Source organism: Nerophis ophidion, linkage group LG11 (genome assembly GCF_033978795.1).
Source record: "Nerophis ophidion isolate RoL-2023_Sa linkage group LG11, RoL_Noph_v1.0, whole genome shotgun sequence".
Lineage (NCBI taxonomy): Eukaryota > Metazoa > Chordata > Actinopteri > Syngnathiformes > Syngnathidae > Nerophis > Nerophis ophidion.
The window spans coordinates 9,198,705-9,224,377 of record NC_084621.1 but is presented as its reverse complement, the minus strand read 5'-3'; the positions used below and the strand labels follow the sequence as shown (position 1 = coordinate 9,224,377).

The window sequence follows — 25,673 nt, the reverse complement described above, 5'->3', positions numbered from 1 at the left end:
TATCACCACATGGGCTCAGGAACACTTCAGAAAACCACTGTCAGTAAATACAGTTTGTCGCTACATCTGTAGGCGCAAGTTAAAACTCTACTGTGCAAAGCCAAAGCCATTTATCAACAACACCCAGAAACTCCCCTGGCTTCGCCGGGCCCGAGATCATCTAAGATGGATTGATGCGAAGTGAAAAAGTGTTCTGAGGTCTGAAAGTCCACATTTCCAATTGTTTTTGGAAACAGTGGACGTTGTGTCCTCCGGACCAAAGAGGGAAAGAACCATCTGGACTGTTGTAGGTGCAAAGTTGAAAAGTCAACATCTGTGATAGAATAGGGGTGTTTCCTTTTCAACTTTTATTTAATTGAATCCACTGCAAAGACGAGATTTTGCAAGTATTAGCTCATTTGGAATTTGAAGGCTGCAACATGTTTCGAAAAAGCTGGCACAAGTGGCAAAAAAGACTGAAAAAGTTGAGGAATGCTCATCAAACACTTATTTGGAACATCCCACAGGTGTGCAGGCTAATTGGGAACAGGTGGGTGCCGTGATTGGGTATAAAAGCATCTTCCATGAAATGCTCAGTCGTTCACAAACAAGGACAGGGCGAGGGTCAACACTTTGTCAACAAATGCTTCAGCAAATTGTTCAAGAACATTTCTAAACGAGCTATTGCAAGGAATTTAGGGATTTCACCATCTACGGTCCGTAGTATCATCAAATGGTTCAGATTATCCAGAGAGATCACTGCAAGGCCGGATACCAACATTGAACGCCCGTGACCTTGGATCCCTCAGGCAGTGCTACTGCATCAAAAACCGACATCAGTGTGTAAAGGATATCACTACATGAACACTTCAGAAAACCAATGCCAGTAGCTACAGTTTGTCGCTACATCTGTAAGTGCAAGTTAAAACTACTATGCAAAGCGAAAGCAACGTTATCATGGACGCCCCTGCTTATTTCTGCAAGACAATGCCAAGCCAGGTGTTACAACAATGCGTTGCTGCCATTAAATTCTAAATTAATGAATATTTGCAGAAAATATATATGTTTCTCAGTTGGGACATTAAGTATCTTGTCTTTGGAGTCTATTCAATTGAATATAAGTAGAAAAGGATTCTGTTTTTATTTACGGAATACACAACATGCCAACTTCACTGGTTTTGGGTTTTGTACATATTTCTCACCAGAAGGTTCTCCATATCTTTGACCAACACGTGCAAGGAAATCAACTTCAAATGTGAAAATAATATGTGATTGTGGAGGGGGGCGTGGTCGGCGCGTCTCCAGCAGGAATGGGGTGTGTATGGCCCGGCCTCGAAGCCAGCGGCAGGAGAGTAGACTGCCCAGCTGGGAAGGATGATCTAATCACCACATGGGCTCAGGAAAACTAAAAAAAAAACACTGTCAGTAACTACAGATGGCCCCCAAATCTGTAAGTGCAAGTTAAAACTCTACTATATAAAGCGAAAGCAATTTATCAACAACACCCAGAAACTCCGCCAGCTTCGCTGGGCCTGAGCTTGTCTAAGATGGACTGAAGCAAAGTGTAAAAGTGTTCTGTGGTCTGACGAGTCCACATTTCAAATTGTTTTTGGAAACTGTGGACGTTGTGTCCTCCGAACTAAAGAGGGAAAGAACCATTTGGATTGGCATAGGTGCAACGTTAAAAAGCCAGCATGTGTGATGGTATGGGGGTGCATTAGTGCCCAAGGCATGGGTAACTTACACATCTGTGAAGGCACCATTAATGCTGAAAGGTACAGTCAGGTTTTGGAGCAACATACGGACGCCCCTGCTTATTTCAGCAAAACAATGTTATGTTGTGATGCAATATAGTACTGAATTAGAACATGCTCTCGTAAATACTCTGATCTTTGTAGATATTAAGAAGGCCTTTTTCGAAGTGCATGCTGCTGTTTTTGTTCATGCAAATGCAACAAACCTTGTGAAGCGTGAATCCTGCAGTGAAGGACAACACCCGGCAGGCTGGAGTCACAACGCTGCACACGACCACAACACCCGGCAGGCTGGGGTCACAACGCTGCACACAACCACAGCACCCGGCAGGCTGGAGTCACAACGCTGCACACGACCACAACACCCCGTTATTGTGCGTTGAGGAGCATTTTTAAGGGGGATTTGATACACTTCAGAGATGACAACAACGATCCATGTTTTTATCTTCTGCAGCTTGGCTGGTAAGTCACTTTTTTTAATTTTTTAATTGAATTTCTTTCCATCCGTCCATTTTCTACCGCTTATTCCCTTTTGGGGTCGCAAGGGGCGCTGGCGCCTATCTCAGCTACAATCAGGCGGAAGGCGGGGTACACCCTGGACAAGTCGCCACCTCATCGCAGGGCCAACAGAGCTTTCTAAAAGTTAAAACATAAAAATGTCAATGAATCATTTTGGAGCACTGATGCACATCTTCCAGTTGAGGATATTTACAAGACAATTACAATTTAGACTTTATAAAACCCACCAAGGGCAGAAGAAAGCTTTTTTTTAGTGACTATCCCTAACACAACAAATATTTAAAGGGGAAGCGATGTAGCCGACATCAGTAATACAATATTTTCTTCATTTATTTTGTCTTTTTAATATATAATTGTATGTGCAAGTACAGAAATAGAATTAAAATGTATATTTCATTGTTGACTGGCTGACAAGACTGCATGGTCCACTACATTTTTTTGTTTATAAATTATAGTCCTGAAATATAGATGATATGTTTTTAAATGCAAATTCATTTTTATAATAAATTATATCTTTCATTATAATTCACTGAATGGTCTTGTTGTTTTAATTAAAGCACTTATCTAAACTACTAATTCATAAAATTGTGTCTATTAATATTTTATTATATATATACACATTTGTATGATATATATGTGTGTGTGTGTGTATATATATATATATATATATATATATATATATATATATATATATATATATACACAATATGTGTGTGTGTGTATATATATATACATGTGTGTATACATGTATGTATATGTATATATATACATTTGTATTATATATACAATGTGTGTGTGTAAGGTAAGGTAAGGTTTATTCAGGTGTACTGGAGAGGAGGCTTCGCCGGATAGTCGAACCTCGGATTCAGGAGGAACAGTGTGGTTTTCGTCCTGGTCGTGGAACTGTGGACCAGCTCTATACTCTCGGCAGGGTTCTTGAGGGTGCATGGGAGTTTGCCCAACCAGTCTACATGTGCTTTGTGGACTTGGAGAAGGCATTGGACCGTGTCCCTCGGGAAGTCCTGTGGGGAGTGCTCAGAGAGTATGGGGTATCGGACTGTCTTATTGTGGCAGTCCGCTCCCTGTATGATCAGTGTCAGAACTTGGTCCGCATTGCCGGCAGTAAGTCGGACACGTTTCCAGTGAGGGTTGGACTCCGCCAAGGCTGTCCTTTGTCACCCATTCTGTTCATAACTTTTATGGACAGAATTTCTAGGCGCAGTCAAGGCGTTGAGGGGTTCCGGTTTGGTGGCCACGGGATCAGGTCTCTGCTTTTTGCAGACGATGTGGTCCTGATGGCTTCATCTGGCCGGGATCTTCAGCTCTCACTGGATCGGTTCGCAGCCGAGTGTGAAGCGACCGGAATGAGAATCAGCACCTCCAAGTCCGAGTCCATGGTTCTCGCCCGGAAAAGGGTGGAGTGCCATCTCCGGGTTGGGGAGGAGACCCTGCCCCAAGTGGAGGAGTTCAAGTACCTAGGAGTCTTGTTCACGAGTGGGGGAAGAGTGGATCGTGAGATCGACAGGCGGATCGGTGCGGCGTCTTCAGTAATGCGGACGTTGTATCGATCCGTTGTGGTGAAGAAGGAGCTGAGCCGGAAGGCAAAACTCTCAATTTACCGGTCGATCTACGTTCCCATCCTCACCTATGGTCATGAGCTTTGGGTCATGACCGAAAGGATAAGATCACGGGTACAAGCGGCCGAAATGAGTTTCCTCCGCCGTGTGGCGGGTCTCTCCCTTAGAGATAGGGTGAGAAGCTCTGCCATCCGGGAGGAACTCAACGTAAAGCCGCTGCTCCTCCACATCGAGAGGAGCCAGATGAAGTGGTTCGGGCATCTGGTCAGGATGCCACCCGAACGCCTCCCTAGGGATGTGTTTAGGGCACGTCCAGCTGGTAGGAGGCCACGGGGAAGACCCAGGACACGTTGGGAAGACTATGTCTCCCGGCTGGCCTGGGAACGCCTCGGGATCCCCCGGGAAGAGCTAGACGAAGTGGCTGGAGATAGGGAAGTCTGGGCTTCCCTGCTTAGGCTGCTGCCCCCGCGACCCGACCTCGGATAAGCGGTAGATGATGGATGGATGTGTGTGTATATATATATATATATACATGTGTGTGTGTATATATATGCATGTATATATATACACACATACTGTATATATAAATGTGTATTATATATACAGTATGTGTGTATATATTTATAATGTGTGTCTGTATATGTATATATACATATATATATAAGTGGTATATATATACATGTGTATATATGTGTGTGTGTGTGTGTATATATATATATATATTTGTATGTATGTATAATATATATATATATACATGTATATATATATACTTATAAAATATGTGTGTATATGTATATACGTATGTATGTATGTACAAGTTTCTGTATATGTGTGTGTATATACTGTATATATATATGTGTGTTTAAATTTATGTATGTATGTATGTGTATATGTATATATGTGTGTGTGTATGTATGTATATATAAATGTGTGTAGATATATATATATGTGTGTTGTGTATGTGTATATATATATACTATATGTATATATACTATATATATGTATGTATGTGTATATATATACATGTATGTATGTATGTATAATATATATACATGTATATATATATATATATGTATAAAATGTGTGTGTATATGTGTATGCGTATGTATGTATGTACACGGGTATATATATGTGTGTATGTATGTATGTATGTACAAGTTTATATATATATGTGTGTGTATATATATATATGTGTTTAAATTTATGTATATATGTGTGTGTATATATATATATATGTATATGTGTGTATATACAGTGTATATACATGTATTTATAATATATATACATGTATATATATATGTATAAAATGTATGTGTATATGTATATACGTATGTATGTATGTATGTACACGGGTATATATATGTGTATGTATGTATGTACAAGTTTATATATATGTGTGTGTATATACTGTATATATATGTGTGTGTTTCAATTTATGTATAAATGTATGTATGTATGTATGTGTATATACAAATGTGTGTAGATATATATATATATGTGTGTGTGTGTGTGTGTATATATATATATATATATATATACATATATATATATACTAAATGTTTTGTATATTATAATGTATTACCATATTTACTTATTGGCTTAAAGAAATCATATGAAATAATAATACAAATAACGGAAGAAATGAACAAATTAAAAAACTGGTTTAATAAAAACCGACTATCTTTGAATCTCAGTAGAATTAAAGTAATGCTATTTGTTAACAGTAGAAAAGAGCATCAGACACAAATACAAATAGACTTAGTAGATATTGTAAGGGTAAAAGAAACCAGATTTTTGGGAGTATTAATAGATGATAAAATGAACTGGAAATCTCATATACAAAACATACAACATAAGGTGGAAAAAAACATTTCAATAATAAATAAAGCAAAATACATCCTGGGCCAAAAATCATTTTATGTTCTCTACTGCTCGCTAGTGTTAAATATCTGAGTTATTGTGCAGAAATATGGGGAAATAATGACACATGTGTTAACTGTGTTACAAAAAAGATCAATTAGAATAATACATAATGTTGGATATAGAGAACATACAAACCCTTTATTTATTGAGTCAAAAATATTAAAGCTCCATGATTTGGCAAAATTGCAAACAGCTAAAATTATGTAAAAAAGCAAATTAAAACCTGATACCAAAGAATGTACAACAATTCTTCTCAACAGAAGAAGACAAATATAACCTTAGAGGAAAATCTAATCTAAAACATTTGTATGCACGTACAACACTTAAAACTTTTAGCATATCAGTACGTGGAATTAAATGATGGAATGAGTACAGAAGTTAAACATTGTACTGATATGATCCAGTTTAAGAGGCTGTTAGAATTAATAGTGCTTACAAAGTACAAAGAAGAAGAATTATGAGAAACACTTTCAACCTTATTGAAAATAAGATATTCTTCATCTCAGTATGTTGGTAATGACTGGATTAATTAATTACATGTTACAGAACTGTTGTATTGCTCATTCACGGATGTCATTTTACTATTTTGCTGTAAAAAATGTCAGTAGATGTATGTATATATATATATATATATATATATATATATATATATATATATATATATATATATATATATATATATATATATACACAGTATTTGTGGGCGCTCTGACCTGGGAAAGGGGTAGAATTAAATAAGCTTTGCTTAATCTTACTCCTTTTCGGGCAAGATGAGACGTGAGGTGATATGAAAATGTCTGATGTATTATGTTGTAAATGTGCTCATGTTCGAAATAAACTAAGAAAGAAAGAAATAAAAATAAAAACGTTTTAAATATTGCGTTTATCAAACAAATAAATAAATGTTTATTTTTTTCTGTTCAATCCATCAAGGAAAATGTTTTTTCCACAGTACTTGTCATACACAGTGGAGTTGTGACACAAAATGCTTTAAATGACATTAAAAGGAAAAGAAAAATAACAATAACAAGACATGTCAGTGAGGGATTGCGGAAAAACGCCCCCTTAGAGGCGTCCACACCGGAATAACTACAATTACCATAAAATAATATTCAAAATATATTATAAATAACTTCACGGTGGAAGAGTGGTTAGTGCGTCTGCCTCACAATACGAAGGTCCTGGGTTCAATCCCAGACTTGGGATCTTTCTGTGTGGAGTTTGCATGTTCTCCCCGTGAGTGCGTGGGTTCCCGCCGGGTACTCCGGCTTCCTCCCACCTCCAAAGACATGCACCTGGGGATAGGACCTTCCCACCTCCAAAGACATGCACCTGGGGATAGGCCCCTCCCACCTCCAAAGACATGCACCTGGGGATAGGCCCCTCCCACCTCCAAAGACATGCACCTGGGGATAGGCCCCTCCCACTTCCAAAGACATAAACCTGGGGATAGGACCCTCCCACCTCCAAAGACATGCACCTGGGGATAGGCCCCTCCCACCTCCAAAGACATGCACCTGGGGATAGGTTGATTGGCAACACTAAATGGTCCCTAGTGTGTGAATGTTGTCTGTCTATCTGTGTTGGTCCTGCGATGAGGTGGCGACTTGTCCAGGGTGTACCCCGCCTTCCGCCCGATTGTAGCTGAGATAGGCGCCAGCGCCCCCCGCGACCCCAAAAGGGAATAAGCGGTAGGAAATGGATGGATGGATGGATTATAAATAACAAATCAATAAAAACATCAAATGGTAAGAATAATAGTCATAATAGCAGCAAAAAGTAAAATATAACAGAATACAAATAAAGAACCTAAGTAGAGTTTAAAAATATTAGTAAAAAAACATATTAAACCTTTCAAAAAAATTAAATAATAAATACCAAAGGTGTCTGCAGTCCTGAGGCTCTCCAGCAGGCGGATCCAGAGCTGGGGGCCATAGTGGCTTAATGTGGCCCCAACCTGAGTCTTTGCTCTGGTGTTTAGTAAACATAAAAGACCCGCCGCAGAATCACCTGCAATTATTCAAAGTTTATTCCGAGAAAGAGATGTGGGCTATGACCTCAGAGGAATGACAACATAGCAACACACTTTAGTACTTGTGTTTGTGTCTCAGTCTGTGGGGAGAAACTATGGAACAGCCTGAGTGATGAGTTCAAACACTGTTCGAACATTCAGCATGCGAGCAGGATTCAGGTTCAATTAAGTTTTATTTTTCCAAGCAGAAATTGTCCTTTTTCCTCTTCCTTTCGCTCCAACTCCAACTCCAACAACTGTCTCCTTCCGGCTGCTGCAAACCAATGCAGCCACTTTTAAAACTGGTGTAATGTGCTCCTGACCTTCTGGTCCTCGTCAGCATTTTGTAATAATCCTTGCATCCTATTTTTTTTCCTATTGATAATAATTCGGAGAGAATTGCAATAGTCCAACTAGCGGGGTGTGGAGGTTGCCCTCCAGTGGGTTCTCCGGACCACCAAGTATTGACATGCGAGCAGGATTCAGGTTCAATTAAGTTTAATTTTTTCAAACAAAGTCCTTCTGTGGCTTTTTAGCAGAAATTGGCCCTTTTCCTCTTCCTTTCGCTCCAACTCCCACTCCAATAACTGTCTCCTCCCGGCTGCTGCGACTTTTAAAACTGGTGTAATGTGCTCCTGACCTTTTGGTCCTCGTCAGCATTTTGTAATAATCCTTGCATCTTATTTTTTTTCCTATTTATAATAATTCAGAGAAAATTGCAATAGTCTAACTAGCAGGGTGTGGAGGTTGCCCTCCAGTGGGTTCTCCGGACCACCAAGTATTGACATGCGAGCAGGATTCAGGTTCAATTAAGTTTTATTTTTTCAAAACAAAGTCCTTCTGTGGCTTTTCAGCAGAAATTGTCCTTTTTCCTCTTCCTTTCGCTCCAACTCCCACTCCAACAACTGTCTCCTCCCAGCTGCTGCAAACCAATGCAGCCACTTTTAAAACTGGTGTAATGTGCTCCTGACCTTCTGGTCCTCGTCAGCATTTTGTAATAATCCTTGCATCCTATTTTTTTTCCTATTTATAATAATTCGGAGAGAATTGCAATAGTCCAACTAGCAGGGTGTGGAGGTTGCCCTCCAGTGAAGTGAAGTGAATTATATTTATATAGCGCTTTTCTCAAGTGACTCAAAAGGCTTTACATAGTGACACCCAATATCTAAGTTACATTTAAGCCAGTGTGGGTGGCACTGGGAGCAGGTGGGTAAAGTGTCTTGCCCAAGGACACAACGGCAGTAACTAGGATGGCACAAGCGGGAATCGAACCTGCAACCCTCAAGTTGCTGACACGGCCACTCTACCAACCGAGCTATGCCGCCCCAGTGGGTTCTCCGGACCACCAAGCATTGACATGCGAGTAGGATTCAGGTTCAATTAAGTTTTATTTTTTCAAACAAAGTCTTTCTGTGGCTTTTCAGCAGAAATTGTCCTTTTTCCTCTTCCTTTCTCTCGGACTCCCACTCCAACAACTGTCTCCTCCCGGCTGCCTTTTAACAGAGCGACAGGTGATTAGATAACCAGGCCATCTACGCACCTGTCGCTGATTTCGAAGCCGAAACCTGACACACCCTAATTCGCTGCAGGCCCGCAGGCCACACCCCTCCTTCAAACATGTTTTTTTTTCTTTTTTTTTTGTTAGAATCACAACAACTTTCAGATGAGGTATGTCATCCAATATGGTGTCTATCTCATGCAATTAATATAAAGTGCAGGGTGTGGCATTTTGAGGTTTGTTATTACGAGTAATAACGAGGTGTGCTTCCTGCCTAGTGGTCTTTGCAGCTGGGAAGGTGAGCATTGAGGCGGACAGGCCTTGGCTGAGGGTCCGACTCCTTCGCACCGCCGTCCTGGAGTGCTGCTTCAGGACCAACCAGGACTCCATCCGAACCGCCTGGATCAAGGAAGACAGCGCCTCAGGCCCAAATCCTGTGGTGGTGTCAGACACGGTGACCGCGGGCCACAAAATCTACCGCGGCCTCACCTGCGGGACCCTGAAGCTGACCCAGGCCCGGCTGAGCGACGGCGGGCTGTACCGCTGCCTGCTCAACACCTCCGATGTCATGACGCACGGCACCTACCTGCAGGTCTACGGTAAGCCGGCGGGCACGACAAACACGTCTAAGCGGCGCTAGGACTAAGACATAAATCCTGTTAAAGACACGCTACGTAGAAGTAGAGGCTGGTTGATCGGAAGTGTTGTCCACATAAATCCTGTTAAAGACACACTATGTACAAACCCCGTTTCCATATGAGTTGGGAAATTGTGTTAGATGTAAATATAAACAGAATACAATGATTTGCAAATCCTTTTCAAGCCATATTCAGTTGAATATGCTACAAAGACAACATATTTGATGTTCAAACTCATTAACTTTAGAATTTGATGCCAGCAACACCTGACAAAGAAGTTGGAAAAGGTGGCAATAAATACTGATAAAGTTGAGGAATGCTCATCAAACACTTATATGGAACATCCCACAGGTGTACATATACTGTACATATACATTCAGTGTACAATTAGCCAATTAGCCTGTTCACCTGTGGGATGTTCCAAATAAGTGTTTGATGAGCATTCCTCAACTTTATCAGTCCTATTTGCCACTCGTGCCAGCTTTTTTTGAAACACGTTGCAGGCATCAAATTCCAAAGGAGCTAATATTTGCAAAATCTTGTCTTTGCAGTCTATTCAATTGAAAATAAGTTGATAAGGATTTGCAAATCCTTGTATTCTGTTTTTATTTACCATTTACACCAGGGGTAGGGAACCTATGGCTCGCGAGCCAGATGTGGCTCTTTTGATGACTGCATCTGGCTCTCGGATAAATCTTAGCTGACATTGCTTAACAGGATAAGTAGTGAAGTGAAGTGAATTATATTTATATAGCGCTTTTCTCTAGTGACTCAAAGCGCTTTGCATAGTGAAGTAATGAATAATTAGGGTCCTTGGCCCATGGCAAAGGACTCATGTGGAGTCCTTTGCCATGAGCCAAGGACCCTATTGAAACTGCTGTGTTTTATTATTATTCCGCACCTACGCGCTGTAATTTGACCCCCTTAACATGCTTCAAAACTCACCAAATTTGACACACACGTCGGTATAGCAAACCTTCCCAACATATTAAGCAACCAATCCCCCAAAATGAAATTTGCGCTCTAGCGCCCCCTAGGAAAAAATTACAGACAAAACTGCATGTAACTTCTGTTAGGAATGTCATAGCGACATGAAACAAAAACTCCTATGTAGGTCTGACTTAGACCCAATTTTCATACACTCACTTCTTTCAGCAAAAATCTACAGGAAGTTGGCAAAAACCCCTTCAAAAAAATTTTTCGCAAAAAATGCAATTTTTTTGCCTCTTTGCGCTGTAATTAGACCCCTTTAAAATGCTTCAAAAGTCACCAAACTTGGCGCACACATAAGGACTGGCGAATATTGCGATCTAATGAAAAAAACCAAACCCCAAAACTCAAATTTGCGCTCTAGCGATATTTTTGAATAAAACACTGAAAAAACTGCTCCTAGGAAGAAAACACAGACAAAACTGCTTGTAACTTCCGGTAAGAATGTCGGAGAGACATGAAACAAAAACCTCTATGTAGGTCTCGCTTAGACCTACATTTCATAGATTGACAACCCCCAACAAAAATCAACAGGAAGTTTGCAATCCCCCCCTCAAAACAAAAGTTTTGTAAAAACCAGTCACCTTTCTTCAAACATTATCTCCTCTGAGTGCGTTTGTTGTTTTGGCTTCAAACTCGCACAGGAGAGAGATTGAACCCTTCTGATTAAAAGTATAGAACAGAGTTTTGATAAGTTCACAGGTTTTGATTTCACGCGCCTTCAAAGAACCCCTGTGCAAAGTCTCCTAAAAAATGTCATTTTTGCCACTTTGAGCTGTTATTTGACCCCTTTAAAATGCTTCTAAACTCACCAAACTTGACACACACATCAGGTCTGGCAAAAATTGTGATCTGATGAAAAAACCTGACCTCAAAACTCAAAATTGCGCTCTACCGCCCCCCCAGGAACACAACACGGACAAACTGCTTTTAGGAAGAAAACACAAGACAAAACTGCTTGTAACTTCCGGTAGGAATGTCAGAGAGACATGAAACAAAAAACACTATGTAGGTCTCACTTAGACCTACATTTTAATAATTAACATACTTTAGCAAAAATGAACAGGAAGTTTGATATTTTCACTTCAATACAACAACTGCATTACTTTCACAATGCATTAGATTCTCAAAATAGTAGCTCCAAGGTGTCTTCTAACGCTTATCCGGCCGTGGGTCTCGGGGGCAGCAGCCAAAGGCGGACCCGACCAACGCTGCTTGCAGCTTTAATTCCACTTGTAATCACAGTGTTAAAAATAATGTTCAAAATATAAAGCATTCTCATGCATTTTTAATACATCCATCCTTTTTCTACCACACATGTTCAAGAAGTTGCGTTAGTGGTAAGAAATGATTTATTTATTATTGGTTAGTGTGGGGCTTGCCCTCCTGGGAGTACTTCACACCACCAAGCACCGACACGAGAGCCTGTTTTAGGGTTAAAATATTGTTTCATTTTTCAATAAGTCTCTCATTTGCTTTCCAGCAATTGTATTTTTCTCCTTCGTTCTTGCTCGCGCTCTGGCTCCAGCCCCAACTTCGCCTTCTCCTCCTGGCTGTTGCTTATAACAGAGCGACAAGTGATTACATAACAAGGCCCAAGTGGGCCTTCTACGCACCTGTCGCTGAATTCGAGGCCAGTCCTGGCACACCCCAGTTTGCTGCAGGCCCTCAGGCCACGCCCCCCTCCACAGTTAGCTTCAGAATAACAATGTTATTACAGACCTATTCTACTCTATAAATGTTGGTCTTACCTAAAAATTGCTGCGTTTATTTGTGTTCAGTGTTTAAAAAATATATTATATGGCTCTTAGGAAAATACATTCTAAAATATTTGGCATTTTGGTTCTCTCAACCAAAAAGGTTCCCGACCCCTGATTTAAACAATGCGCCAACTTCACTGGTTTTGGGTTTTGTAATCCAATATATATTCTTTTTTACTTCCAGTGCTTAAATATATTGACCAACTTCAAATATGTCCATGGATTATATGTTTTTATTATTTTTTTGAGCAATGGTTGATTGGCAACACTAAATTGGCCCCTAGTGTGTGAATGTTGTCTGTCTATCTGTGTTGGCCCTGCGATGAGGGGGCGACTTGTCCAGGGTGTACCCCGCCTTCCGCCCGATTGTAGCTGAGATAGCCGCCAGCGACCCCAAAAGGGAATAAGCGGTAGAAAATGGATGGATGGATGGACAATTTTGTGCAATTAGTGTCAATATTGCAACATTTTCTCGTTACATTACACCTGATTGCTTTGTTTATTCCATTTTTTATGTTTTGGGTGTTTTTTTTTTTTTTTTTTTTTTTTAAATGTATCTGCGGGCCGCACTTTGGACATCCTTGAGTTTATCTGTTATGCTCTCCTTTCACGGCCTGATAAGCGGAGGCCGTGTTCACAGTGGAATTTTTTTCCCAGCCTAATCTCATTAAGTGCAGATGTGAAACAAGCTCCAAAAAAAAAAAGGGATTATGTTTGCAATAAGATTTAGTTAAGTAACAATTGTTCATTCATGGACCTTGTTCTAAGTTGATGATGACGTAACCATTTTAATGAGTGATTGCGCTTTCACAACCCTTTTTAAAAAAAATTTTTGTATTTGTGCGTCTTCCAGAGCCGCTGAAGAAGATAATAAACCTCAGCGAAAAGACCAAAAACAACATCCTGATGGCAGAAGGACTTTTGCTCTTCCTTTGTGTCTTCTTGCCTTCGGTGGCTCTTCTTTTTAAGGTCAGCATGGATGCATTTTGGTGACAAATGTAGTTTGGAGTCATGGCTAAAGTCCATAGTTTAACAATGTGGTGAACAAAGTAGATTACACGTGTCTGACGTCCACCACAGAGGACATGTGTGGGATTTTTTGTTTTTTATTACAGTAATGTTGCTTTTTAAACCAGTGGTTCTCAAACGGGGGTGCGTGAGATTTTTTTTTTTTAAATATTCTATAAATAGCCACAATTCAAAAATCCTTTATAAATATACTTATTAAATAATACTTCAACAAAATACGAATGTAAGTTCATAAACTGGGAAAAGAAATGCAACAATGCAATATTCAGTGTTGACAGCTAGATTTTTTTGCGGACATGTTCCATAAATATTGATGTTAAAGATGTATTTTTTTGTGAAGAAATGTTTAGAATAAAGTTGATGAATCCAGATGGATCTCTATTACAATCCCCAAAGAGGGCACTTTAAGTTGATGATTACTTCTATGTGTAGAAATATTTATTAGGGTCCTTGGCCCATTGCCAAGGGCCAAGGACCCTATTGAAACTGTAAGGTTTTATTCTTATTCTTTATTCTTTATTATTCCGCACATTCGCACCCTAATTTGACCCCCTGAACATGCTTCAAAACTCATCAAATTTGACACACACGTCGGTATGGCAAACCTTCCCAACTTATTAGGTAACCAAACCCCAAAAATGAAAATTGCGCTCTAGCGCCCGCTAGAAAGAAAAAAACAAAACAACAGACTGCTTGTAACTTCCGTTAGGAATGTCGTAGAGACATGAAACAAAAACCTCTATGTAGGTCTGACTTAGACCTACATTTCCAATTAGAAACTTCTATAGCAAAAATCAACATATATTTTGCAAAAAACTCATTCAAAGCAACATTTTTGCAAATAATGCTATTTTTGCCTCTTTGAGCTGTAATTTGACCCCCTTTAAAATGTTTCAAAACTCACCAAACTTGGCACACACATCAGGACTGGCAGGAATTGCAATCTAATGAAAAAAAAACAACAACAAAAACTCAAAATTGCGCTCTAATGCAATTTTTTAATAAAACACAGAAAAAACTGCTTTTAGGAAGAAAACACAGACAAAACTGCTTATAACTTCCGGTAGGAATGCTGGAAAGACATGAAACAAAAACTTCTATGTAGGTCTCACTTAGACCTACATTTTGAAATTGACATTCTTCAGCAAAAATCAACAGGAAGTTAAAAATGACCCCTTCAACATAAAAGTTTTGTAAACACCCGTCACCTTTTTTCAAAAGTTATCTCCTCTGAGCGTGTTTGTCGTTTCGGCTTCAAACTCGCACAGGAGAGAGATTGAACCCCTCTGATTAAAAGTAAAGAACAGAGTTTTGATTTTACGCGCCTTCAAAGAACCCCTGCGCAAAGTTACCTAAAAAATGTCATTTTTGCCTCTTTGAGCTGTAATTTGACCCCTTTGAAATGCTTCAAAGTGCAAGTTAAAGCTCTACTATACAAAGCGAAAGCCATTTATCAACAACATCCAGAAACGCAGATCTGTAATTTGACCTCCCTTATCATGCTTTAAAACTCTTCAAATTTTACACACAAATCAGGACTGGCGAAAATTGCCATCTAATAAAAAACCAAACCCTAAAAATCTAAATTGCGCTCTAGCGCCCCCTAGGAAAAAACCCAGACAAAACTGCATGTAACTTCTGTTAGAAATGTCGTAGAGACATGAAATTAAAATGTCTATAATGGTCTGACTTAGACCAGGGCTTGAGTAGCAGCGGCAGCAGCCAAAGGCGGACCCGACCAACGCTGCTTGCAGCTTTAATTAATAATTGAATCACTTGTTTATTTTTCAACAAGTTTTTAGTTATTTTATATCTTTTTTTCTAAATAGTGCAAGAAAGACCACTACAAATGAGCAATATTTTGCACTGTTATACAATTTAATAAATCAGAAACTGATGACATAGTGCTGTATTTTACTTCTTTATCTCTTTTTTCCAACCAAAAATGCTTTGCTCTGAGTAGGGGGTACTTGAATTTAAAAAAAAAATGTTCACAGGGGATACATCACTGAAAAAAGGTTAAGAACCACTGTTTTAAATCATTACAATAACAATAGTAACAAATCAAAATATTAAAAATTACAATAAATAATAGGTTAATTTTGTTTATTTTTTTACTACTATTAGTACAAATCAGAAATCAAATTAAAATAAACAATTTTTGGGTTAAATATTATGATAAAAATAATCTAATTAAAAATAATCTGAAATAATATGTTAATTGTAATAAGTTATTTATATTTTACCACTTCTATTATTGGTAAAAGTGGTAAAAAAACAAAAACAAATAAACACATTTTATTTTTTGTTATGGTAAAAATAAAATTGACAAGAAACAATATGTTAATTGTGTTTGTTTATGTGTGTTTTTTTTTTACTACTACTAATGGTAATAATGGAACAAAATCAAATGATGAAGTGAATTATATTTATATAGCGCTTTTTCTCTAGTGACTCAAAGCGCTTTACATAGTGTAACCCGAAATTTAAGTTCCATTTAAAGCAGTGTGGGTGGCACTGGGAGCAGGTGGGTAAAGTGTCTTGCCCAAGGACACAACGGCAGTGACTAGGATGGCGGAAGCGGGAATCGAACCTGCAACCCTCTCAAGTTGCTGACACGGCCACTCTACCAACCGAGCTAAACCGCCCCCTAAATAGGAAAAATTCAATTTTTTTGTTATTTAAAACAAATCATTATGATAAAAATTCAATAAATAATACAATTCAATTCAATAATAAATCAAATTAGAAGAAAAAATGACAAGAAAATATTATTATTGTATTACTATAGTCATTTATTTGTATTTTTTTGTTACTACTAATATTGGCTTTATTGTCGTCAACAAATCAAACATTTAAAATGGCACTAAGCAATATACTATTTTATTATTATGAAGAGAATATTGATTATGTAATTATTATGATAAGAAATGATAGCCTATAAGACATATGAATGTATAAAGTATATTTACTTTTTTTTTTAACTACTATTTTTTTTTTAAACAATATCATTTTAAATATTACAAAATGAAATCCGACTAAGACAAGGAACTACTTGCTTTGTCCACAGTCACTGGAACACTGTAAACACACGTTCTCATGCCTTTCAATGAGAAGTTGTCTCTAAACTTTTGACTGCTGTCATTTAATGTCTGAGCCGGCCGGGACTACTTTTAGCATCTTTAAAGTGAAGAATCTTTTTTTTTTTTTTTAAATCCCAGTCAAATCAACTGAGTGCGCTGCAGAGGACAAAGGCCAGGAGGGAAGAGGAGAACATCTATCAGGTCTTTCTTTTATTTACATAATGTGCAAGAAACCACTTACAAACTTAAGTAAATGAAAGAAAATAACAAGAACAGCTCTTACTGTAGTTACTGTCGATGGTTTATTAACAGAGGGATGTCAAAGTGCTTTTCAATGAGGGCCACAAGTGAATAATGTATACATTTGCCTCTGGATTTCATTACTAATTTGTTTTAAGTAGACTGTCTCTTTTACAGTAAAAACTTTACATTTACAAAATTTTACAGTAAAATATAGTGTTTATATTATTGTTATTTAAAAAAAAAAAAACATTTTACAATAAATGGAAAAACAGTAATACTTTTCCACAATTTTTTTTACTATTTATTTTACTTGTTGGTGCAGCTATTTGTGGTTCTAGCGTTGTTTTTTTTTACAACATTTTACGGTAAATGGAAAAACAGTACCACCGTTCCACTTTTTTTTTTACAATTTATTTTTCTTGTTGGGGCAGCTATTTGTGGTTGCAGCGTTTTTGTTGTTGTTTTTATAACATTTTACGGTAAATGGAAAAACAGAACCACTGTTCCACTATTTTTTTTACTATTTATTTTACTTGTTGGGGCAGCTATTTGTGGTTGTAACGTTGTTGTTTTTGTTTTGTTTTTTAGAACATTTTACGGTAAATCGAAAAACAGTACCACCGTTCAACTATTTTTTTTACTATATATTTTACTTGTTGGGGCAGCTATTTGTGGTTCTAACTTTTTATTTTTTTTTACAACATTTTACGGTAAATGAAAAACAGTACCACTGTTCCACAATTTTTTTTACTATTTATTTTACTTGTTGGGGCACCTATTGGTGGTTCTAACGTTGTTGTTTTTATGATTTTTTTTTACAACATTTTACGGTAAATGGAAAAACAGTACCACCGTTCCACTATTTTTTTTACTATTTATTTTACTTGTTGGGGCAGCTATTTGTGGTTCTAACATTTTTTTTTTTTTTACAACATTTTACAGTAAATGGAAAAACAGTACCACTGTTCCACAATTTTTTTTTACTATTTATTTTACTTGTTGGGGCAGCTATTTGTGGTTGCAGCGTTGTTGTTGTTTTTTATAACATTTTACGGTAAATGGAAAAACAGTACCACTGTTCCACTATTTTTTTACTATTCATTTTACTTGTTGGGGCAGCTATTTGTGGTTCTAACATTTTTATTTTTTTTACAACATTTTACAGTAAATGGAAAAACAGTACCACCGTTCCACTATTTTTTTTACTATTTATTTTACTTGTTGGGGCAGCTATTTGTGGTTCAAGCGTTGTTGTTGTTTTTTATAACATTTTACAGTAAATGAAAAACAGTACCACTGTTCCACAATTTTTTTTTTACAATTTTTTTTTCTTGTTGGGGCAGCTATTTGTGGTTGCAGCGTTGTTGTTGTTTTTTATAACATTTTACGGTAAATGGAAAAACAGTACCACTGTTCCACTATTTTTTTACTATTCATTTTACTAGTTGGGGCAGCTATTTGTGGTTCAAACGTTGTTGTTTTTATGTTTTTTTTATAACATTTTACGGTAAATGGAAAAACAGTACCACCGTTCCACAATTTTTTTTACTATTTATTTTACTTGTTGGGGCAGCTATTTGTGGTTCTAACATTTTTATTTTTTTTACAACATTTTACAGTAAATGGAAAAACAGTACCACTGTTCCACTATTTTTTTTACTATTTATTTTACTTGTTGGGGCAGCTATTTGTGGTTCTAGCGTTGTTGTTTTTTTTTTACAACATTTTACGGTAAATGGAAAAACAGTACCACCGTTCCACTATTTTTTTTACTATTTATTTTACTTGTTGGTGCAGTTATTTGTGGCTCTAACATTTTTTTTTTTTTTTTACAACATTTTACAGTAAATGGAAAAACAGTACCACTGTTCCACTATTTTTTTTTACTATTTATTTTACTTGTTAGGGGCAGTTATTTGTGGTTTTAGCGTTGTTGTTGTTGTTGTTGTTTGTTTTTACATTTTACGGTAAATGGAAAAACAGTTCCACTATTTTTTTACTATTTATTTTATTTCTTGGGGCAGCTATTTGTGGTTCAAGCGTTGTTGTTGTTGTTTTTTATAACATTTTACGGTAAATGAAAAACAGTACCACTGTTCCACAATTTTTTTTTTTTACTATTTTTTTTTCTTGTTGGGGCAGCTATTTGTGGTTGCAGCGTTGTTGTTGTTGTTGTTTTTATAACATTTTACGGTAAATGGAAAAACAGTACCACCGTTCCACAATTTTTTTTACTCTTTATTTTACTTGTTGGGGCAGCTATTTGTGGTTCTAGCGTTGTTTTTTTTTAAACAACATTTTACGGTAAATGGAAAAACAGTACCACTGTTCCACTATTTTTTTTACAATTTATTTTACTTGTTAGGGCAGCTATTTGTGGTTCTAACATTTTTATTTTTTTACAACATTTTACAGTAAATGGAAAAACAGTACCACCGTTCCACTATTTTTTTTACTATTTATTTTACTTGTTGGGGCAGCTATTTGTGGTTCAAGCGTTGTTGTTGTTGTTGTTTTTTATAACATTTTACAGTAAATGAAAAACAGTACCACTGTTCCACAATTTTTTTTTTTACAATTTTTTTTTCTTGTTGGGGCAGCTATTTGTGGTTGCAGCGTTGTTGTTGTTGTTTTTACAACATTTTACGGTAAATGGAAAAACAGTACCACCGTTCCACTATTTTTTTTACTATTTATTTTACTTGTTGGGGGCAGCTATTTGTGGTTCTAACATTTTTATTTTTTTTACAACATTTTACAGTAAATGGAAAAACAGTACCACTGTTCCACTATTTTTTTTACTATTTATTTTACTTGTTGGTGCAGCTATTTGTGGCTCTAACATTTTTTATTTTTTATTTTTTTACAACATTTTACAGTAAATGGAAAAACAGTACCACTGTTCCACTATTTTTTTTTTACTATTTATTTTACTTGTTAGGGGCAGTTATTTGTGGTTTTAGCGTTGTTGTTGTTGTTGTTTTTACAACATTTTACGATAAAAGGAAAAACAGTTCCACTATTTTTTTACTATTTATTTTATCTGTTGGGGCAGCTATTTGTGGTTCTAGCGTTGTTGTTTTTTGTGTGTTTTTTTAAATGCTCTGTAGCACTTTGAGGTTGTTTGCTCAATGAAAGTGCTTTCACAAATAAAATCTATTATTATTTATTATTCACTGTTTTTTGGTGGATTTTACGGAAAAAGCTGGCAGCTTCGTTGCCAGAATTTTTGTGTTGAATTGACGTTTTTTTTTTTTACAACATTACATTGTTCATGGAAAAACAGTACAAGTCCCTTTTTTTTTTTTTTATTCTGGCAACTTAGCTGCCTGTTTTTCTACCGTAAAAACAAATGTACCATGTTTCCATTTACAGTAATACACCATTAAAAACCACAACCCTAGATTTTACAGTCAAATACTGACAGCTCACTCAACAGAATTTTAACGAAAAAAACAATAGTACTTTTTTTTCCCGATTTACTGTAATATGCTGTAAGGAACATCGTAAAATTTCTTGTCATTTTTATTCATTTGATGGGTAGTTTGCTGCAAAGTTAGGTATTTTTAACACGTTTGGAAAGTATGATAATATTCTGTACTATTTGTTGCAATAATGGATACTATTAAAGTTTACAAGGCAATGAGAATTTAAGCAGTACATATATTTTTTCTGTCATCATTTTTAAAATCCATTACATTTAGAGAGAATATATGAGGAATTTATTGACACATCATTTCCAGGTGTTTGCGGGCCACATAAAATGATGTCGCGGGCCAGGTCTGGTCTTGAGTTTGACACCTGTAGAACACTTTAAAACTTTTGCTTTAAAACTGTCTATATTTTTCACAATTGCTATGATTACAAAAACAATTGTTTTCCCGGCTCGAACAAAATAATTGTTCTGTGATATATCGGTCAACACGTACATGCAGAGAGTGCGTGCACACATACAAGAACAGTCCAAGAAAAGCAAACAAATAATTTGCAGTCAATGATAAACAATAATGAAAATTCAATCAATGACAGCTAACGCTAGCTATCCAAAGCGCTATCACTAGCTAACAGCACCCAAAGCTAATGCTGTCATTATGTCATAGAAGTCGTAAGATATAACGCTTAAAATACAAACCCCGTTTCCATATGAGTTGGGAAATTGTGTTATATGTAAATATAAACAGAATACAATGATTTGCAAATCCTTTTCAAGCCATATTCAGTTGAATATGCTACAAAGACAACATATTTGATGTTCAAACTGATAAACTTTATTTTTGTTGCAAATAATCATTAACTTTAGAACTTGATGCCAGCAACACGTGACAAAGAAGTTGGGAAAAGTGGCAATAAATACTGATAAAGTTGAGTAATGCTCATCAAACACTTATTTGGAACATCCCACAGGTGTGCAGGCTAATTGGGAACAGGTGGGTGCCATGATTGGGTATAAAAGCAGCTTCCATGAAATGCTAAGTAATTCACAAACAAGGATGGGGTTAGGGTCACCACTTTGTAAGCAAATAGTCAAACAGTTTTAGAACAACATTTCGCAACGAGCTATTGCAAGGAATTTAGGGATTTTAACATCTACGGTCCGTAAAACCATCAAAAGGTTCAGAGAATCTGGAGAAATCACTGCACGTAAGCGATGATATTACGGACCTTTGACCCCTCAAGCGGTACTGCATCAAAAACCGACATCAGTTTGTAAAGGATATCACATGAGCTCAGGAACACTTCATAAAACCACTGTCAGTAACTACAGTTGGTCGCTACATCTGTAAGTGCAAGTTAAAACTCTATTATGCAAAGCCATCCATCCATCCATCCATCCATTTTCTCCCGCTTATTCCCTTTTGGGGTCGCGGGGGGCGCTGGCGCCTATCTCAGCTGCAATCGGGCGGAAGGCGGAGTACACCCTGGACAAGTCGCCACCTCATCGCAGGGCCAACACAGATAGACAGACAACATTCACACTCACATTCACACACTAGGGCCCATTTAGTGTTGCCAATCAACCTATCCCCAGGTGCATGTCTTTGGAAGTGGGAGGAAGCCGGAGTACCCGGAGGGAACCCACGCATTCACGGGGAGAACATGCAAACTCCACACAGAAAGATCCCGAGCCTGGATTTGAACCCAGGACTGCTGGACCTTCGTATTGTGAGGCAGACGCAATAACCCCTCTTCCACCGTGAAGCCCTACTATGCAAACCCAAACCCATTTATCAACAACACCCAGAAACGCTGCCGGCTTGGCTGGGCCTGAGCTCACCTAAGATGGACTGATGGAAATGTGTTCTGTGGTCTGACGAGTCCACATTTCAAATTATATTTGGAAACAGAGGACACGGTGTCCTCCAGAACAAAGAGGAAAATAACTATTCGGATTGCTGTAGGCGCAAAGTTGAAAAGCCAGCATGTGTGATGGTATGGGGGTGTATTAGTGCCCAAGGCATGGGTAACTTACACATCTGTGAAGGCACCATTAATGCTGAAAGGTCCATACAGGTTTTGGAGCAACATATGTTGTCATCCAAGCAACGTTATCATGGACGCCCCTGCTTATTTCAGCAAGACAAGTGTTACAACAGTCTGGCTTCGTAAAAAAAGAGAGTGCGGGTTCTTTCCTGGCCCGCCTGCAGTCCAGACCTGTCTCCCATCGAAAATATGTAGCTCATTATGAAGCGTAAAATACGACAGCAGAGACCCCGGACTGTTGAAGGACTGAAGCTCTACATAAAACAAGAACGGGAAAGAATTCCACTTTCAAAGCTTCAACAATTAGTTTCCTCAGTTCCCAAACATTTATTGAGTGTTGTTAAAATAAAAGGTGATGTAACACAGTGGTGAACATGCCCTTTCCCAACTACTTTGGCACATGTTGCAGCCATGAAATTCTAAGTTAATTATTATTTGCAAAAAAAAATAAAGTTGAATGAGTTTGAATGTCAAATATGTTGTCTTTGTAGTGCATTCAATTCAAAATGGGTTGAAAAGGATTTGCAAATTGTTGTATTCCGTTTATATTTACATCTAACACAATTTTCCAACTCATATGGAAACGGGGTTTGTACATTGGGAAGTTAGCGCCCTCTAGGCATCTGTGTAAATGTTGCAAAAATCGTGATTGTAGCGAAGTCAAAAATATATTTGCTACAAATTGTATAGAGTCATACCTCAAATTAAAGGCCAAAATAAGAACTTTTGAGATATGGAACAATTTGGTGGTCTTCAATAATAAACAATAATGAAATATCACTATTACTTTGTTATAAAAGCCAAAGGAATAATAAGAATAAGTCCAAACATTATTTCAATCGATACAAATGTATTTTTAGGTCTTTCATGTTGTTTTCTATGCTGTTCTGACTTATTGTTTGTACCCGCTCTTAACTTATTTATCCCCAGGGCCTCAACCTGGAAGAGTGTTGCGCCATATACGATCAGATCGATCACTCCGAGACAGCGGTGGGCCCCTACCAGGATGTGTTCAACAATGTGGAGGAAATCCAGCTGGAGAACCCGTGAATGGGAAGGAAGAAACACAACTGAAACAAAAGCGCAGTTAAGAAAATGTGTTTATTGCTGTGGTTGAGTGAAGTGTCTGCTTTTGTTGTCCTTTAAGTGTTTTATATTTTAATTTTATCCTTAGGTTTAGCACAAGATCTGGGTTAGAGCCAATTGAGGCTTTTTATTCAATCCACACCCACACTCCTTTTCATTGTTTCTAACAGCAATTATATATATATATATACATGTATGTATATATGTATATGTATGTATATATGTATATGTATGTATGTATATATGTATATGTATGTATATATGTATATGTATGTATGTATATATGTATATGTATGTATGTATATATGTATGTATATATATATATACATATTATATATATTATATATATATATATATATATATATATATATATATATGAATGCACTACAAAGACAAGATATTTGATGTTCAAACTCATAAACTTTATTTTTTTTGTGAATAATAATTAACTTATAATTTCATGGTTGCAACACGTGCCAAAGTAGTTGGGAAAGGGCATGTTCACCACTGTGTTACATCACCTTTTCTTTTAACAACACTCAATAAACGTTTGGGAACTGAGGAAACTAATTGTTGAAGCTTTGAAAGTGGAGTTATTTCCCATTCTTCCTTTATGTAGAGCTTCAGTCCGCTGTCGTATTTTACGCTTCATGATGCGCCACACATTTTCCATGGGAGACAGGTCTGGACTGCAGGCGGGCCAGGAAAGTACCCGCGCTCGTTTTTTACGAAGCTACGCTGTTGTAACACATGGTAAATGTGGCTTGGCATTATCTTGCTGAAATAAGCAGGGGCGTCCATGAAAAAGACGGCGCTTAAATGGCAGCATATGTTGTTCCAAAACCTGTATGTACCTTTCAGCATTAATGGTGCCTTCACAGATGTGTAAGTTACCCATGCCTTGGGAACTAATGCACCCCCATACCATCACAGAGGCTGGCTTTTGAACTTTGCGCCAATAAGAGTCTGGATGGTTCACTTCCCCTTTGGTCCGGATGACACAATGTCAAATATTGCTAAAAAAAAATTGAGAAGTGGACTCGTCAGACCACAGAACACTTTTCCTCTTTGCATCAGTCCATCTTAGATGATCTCAAGCCCAGAGAAGCCGGCGGCGTTTCTGGATGTTGTTGATAAATGGCTTTCCCTTTGCATGGTAGAGCTTTAACTTGCACTTACAGATGTAGCGACAAACTGTATTCAGTGACAGTGGTTTTCTGAAGTGTTCCTGAGCCCATGTGGTGATATCCTTCAGAGATTGATGTCGGTTTTTGATACAGTGCCGTCTGAGTGCTCGAATGTCACGGTCATTCAATGTTGGTTTCCGGCCATGCCGCTTACGTGGAGTGATTTCTCCAGATTCTCTGAACCTTTTGATGATATTATGGAGCGTAGATGTTGAAATCCCTAAATTTCTTGCAATTGCACTTTGAGAAACGTTGTTCTTAAACTGTTTGACTATTTGCTCACGCAGTTGTGGACAAAGGGGTGTATCTCGCCCCATCTTTTCTTGTGAAAGACTGAGCATTTTTAGGAAGCTGTTTTTATACCCAATCATGGCACCCACCTGTTCCCAATTGGCCTGCACACCTGTGGGATGTTCCAAATAAGTGTTTGATGAGCATTCCTCAACTTTATCAGTGTTTATTGCCACCTTTCCCAACTTCTTTGTCACGTGTTGCTGGCATCAAATTCTAAAGTTAATGATTATTTGCAAAAAAAAAAAATGTTTATCAGTTTGAACATCAAATATGTTGTCTTTGTAGCATATTCAACTGAATATGGGTTGAAAATGATTTGCAAATCATTGTATTCTGTTTATATTTACATCTAACACAATTTCCCAACTCATATGGAAACGTGGTTTGTATATACATACACATATATATGTTTATATATACAATATACATATATACAATTACATATAATCAAGCAAGTTATCCATCCAATTGTACAATGTATTGAGTTTTTACAGCATATTATTGTAAATTGAAAAAAACTCCACCACTGTTTTTTGTCGATTGATCTACCATTTTTATTTTTTTTTACAGTGCATTCTACGGTTGTAGCTGTGGATATATGGTGTTTGTTTTTTACATAGC

At 37.4% G+C, this 25,673-nt stretch overlaps 1 protein-coding gene across 3 annotated transcripts; it reads left to right on the top strand.

The window, feature by feature from the left end:
• The first annotated feature begins 1,464 nt into the window (after nucleotides 1–1,464).
• Nucleotides 1,465–23,735, top strand: cd79a (CD79a molecule, immunoglobulin-associated alpha). 3 transcript variants are annotated; one of them, XM_061915054.1, is made up of 5 exons: nucleotides 1,465–2,195; nucleotides 9,552–9,860; nucleotides 13,503–13,618; nucleotides 16,900–16,962; nucleotides 23,416–23,735. In XM_061915054.1, the coding sequence occupies exons 1-5, from the start codon at nucleotides 2,153–2,155 to the stop codon at nucleotides 23,533–23,535; spliced, it is 651 nt and encodes a 216-aa protein (XP_061771038.1). In that variant the 5' UTR covers nucleotides 1,465–2,152; the 3' UTR covers nucleotides 23,536–23,735. The 3 variants fall into 3 exon arrangements, with proteins under 3 accessions (XP_061771038.1, XP_061771037.1, XP_061771039.1); XM_061915053.1 differs by having other exon boundaries at nucleotides 9,540–9,860; XM_061915055.1 differs by lacking the exon at nucleotides 16,900–16,962 and having other exon boundaries at nucleotides 9,540–9,860.
• The last annotated feature ends 1,938 nt before the right edge of the window (nucleotides 23,736–25,673 follow it).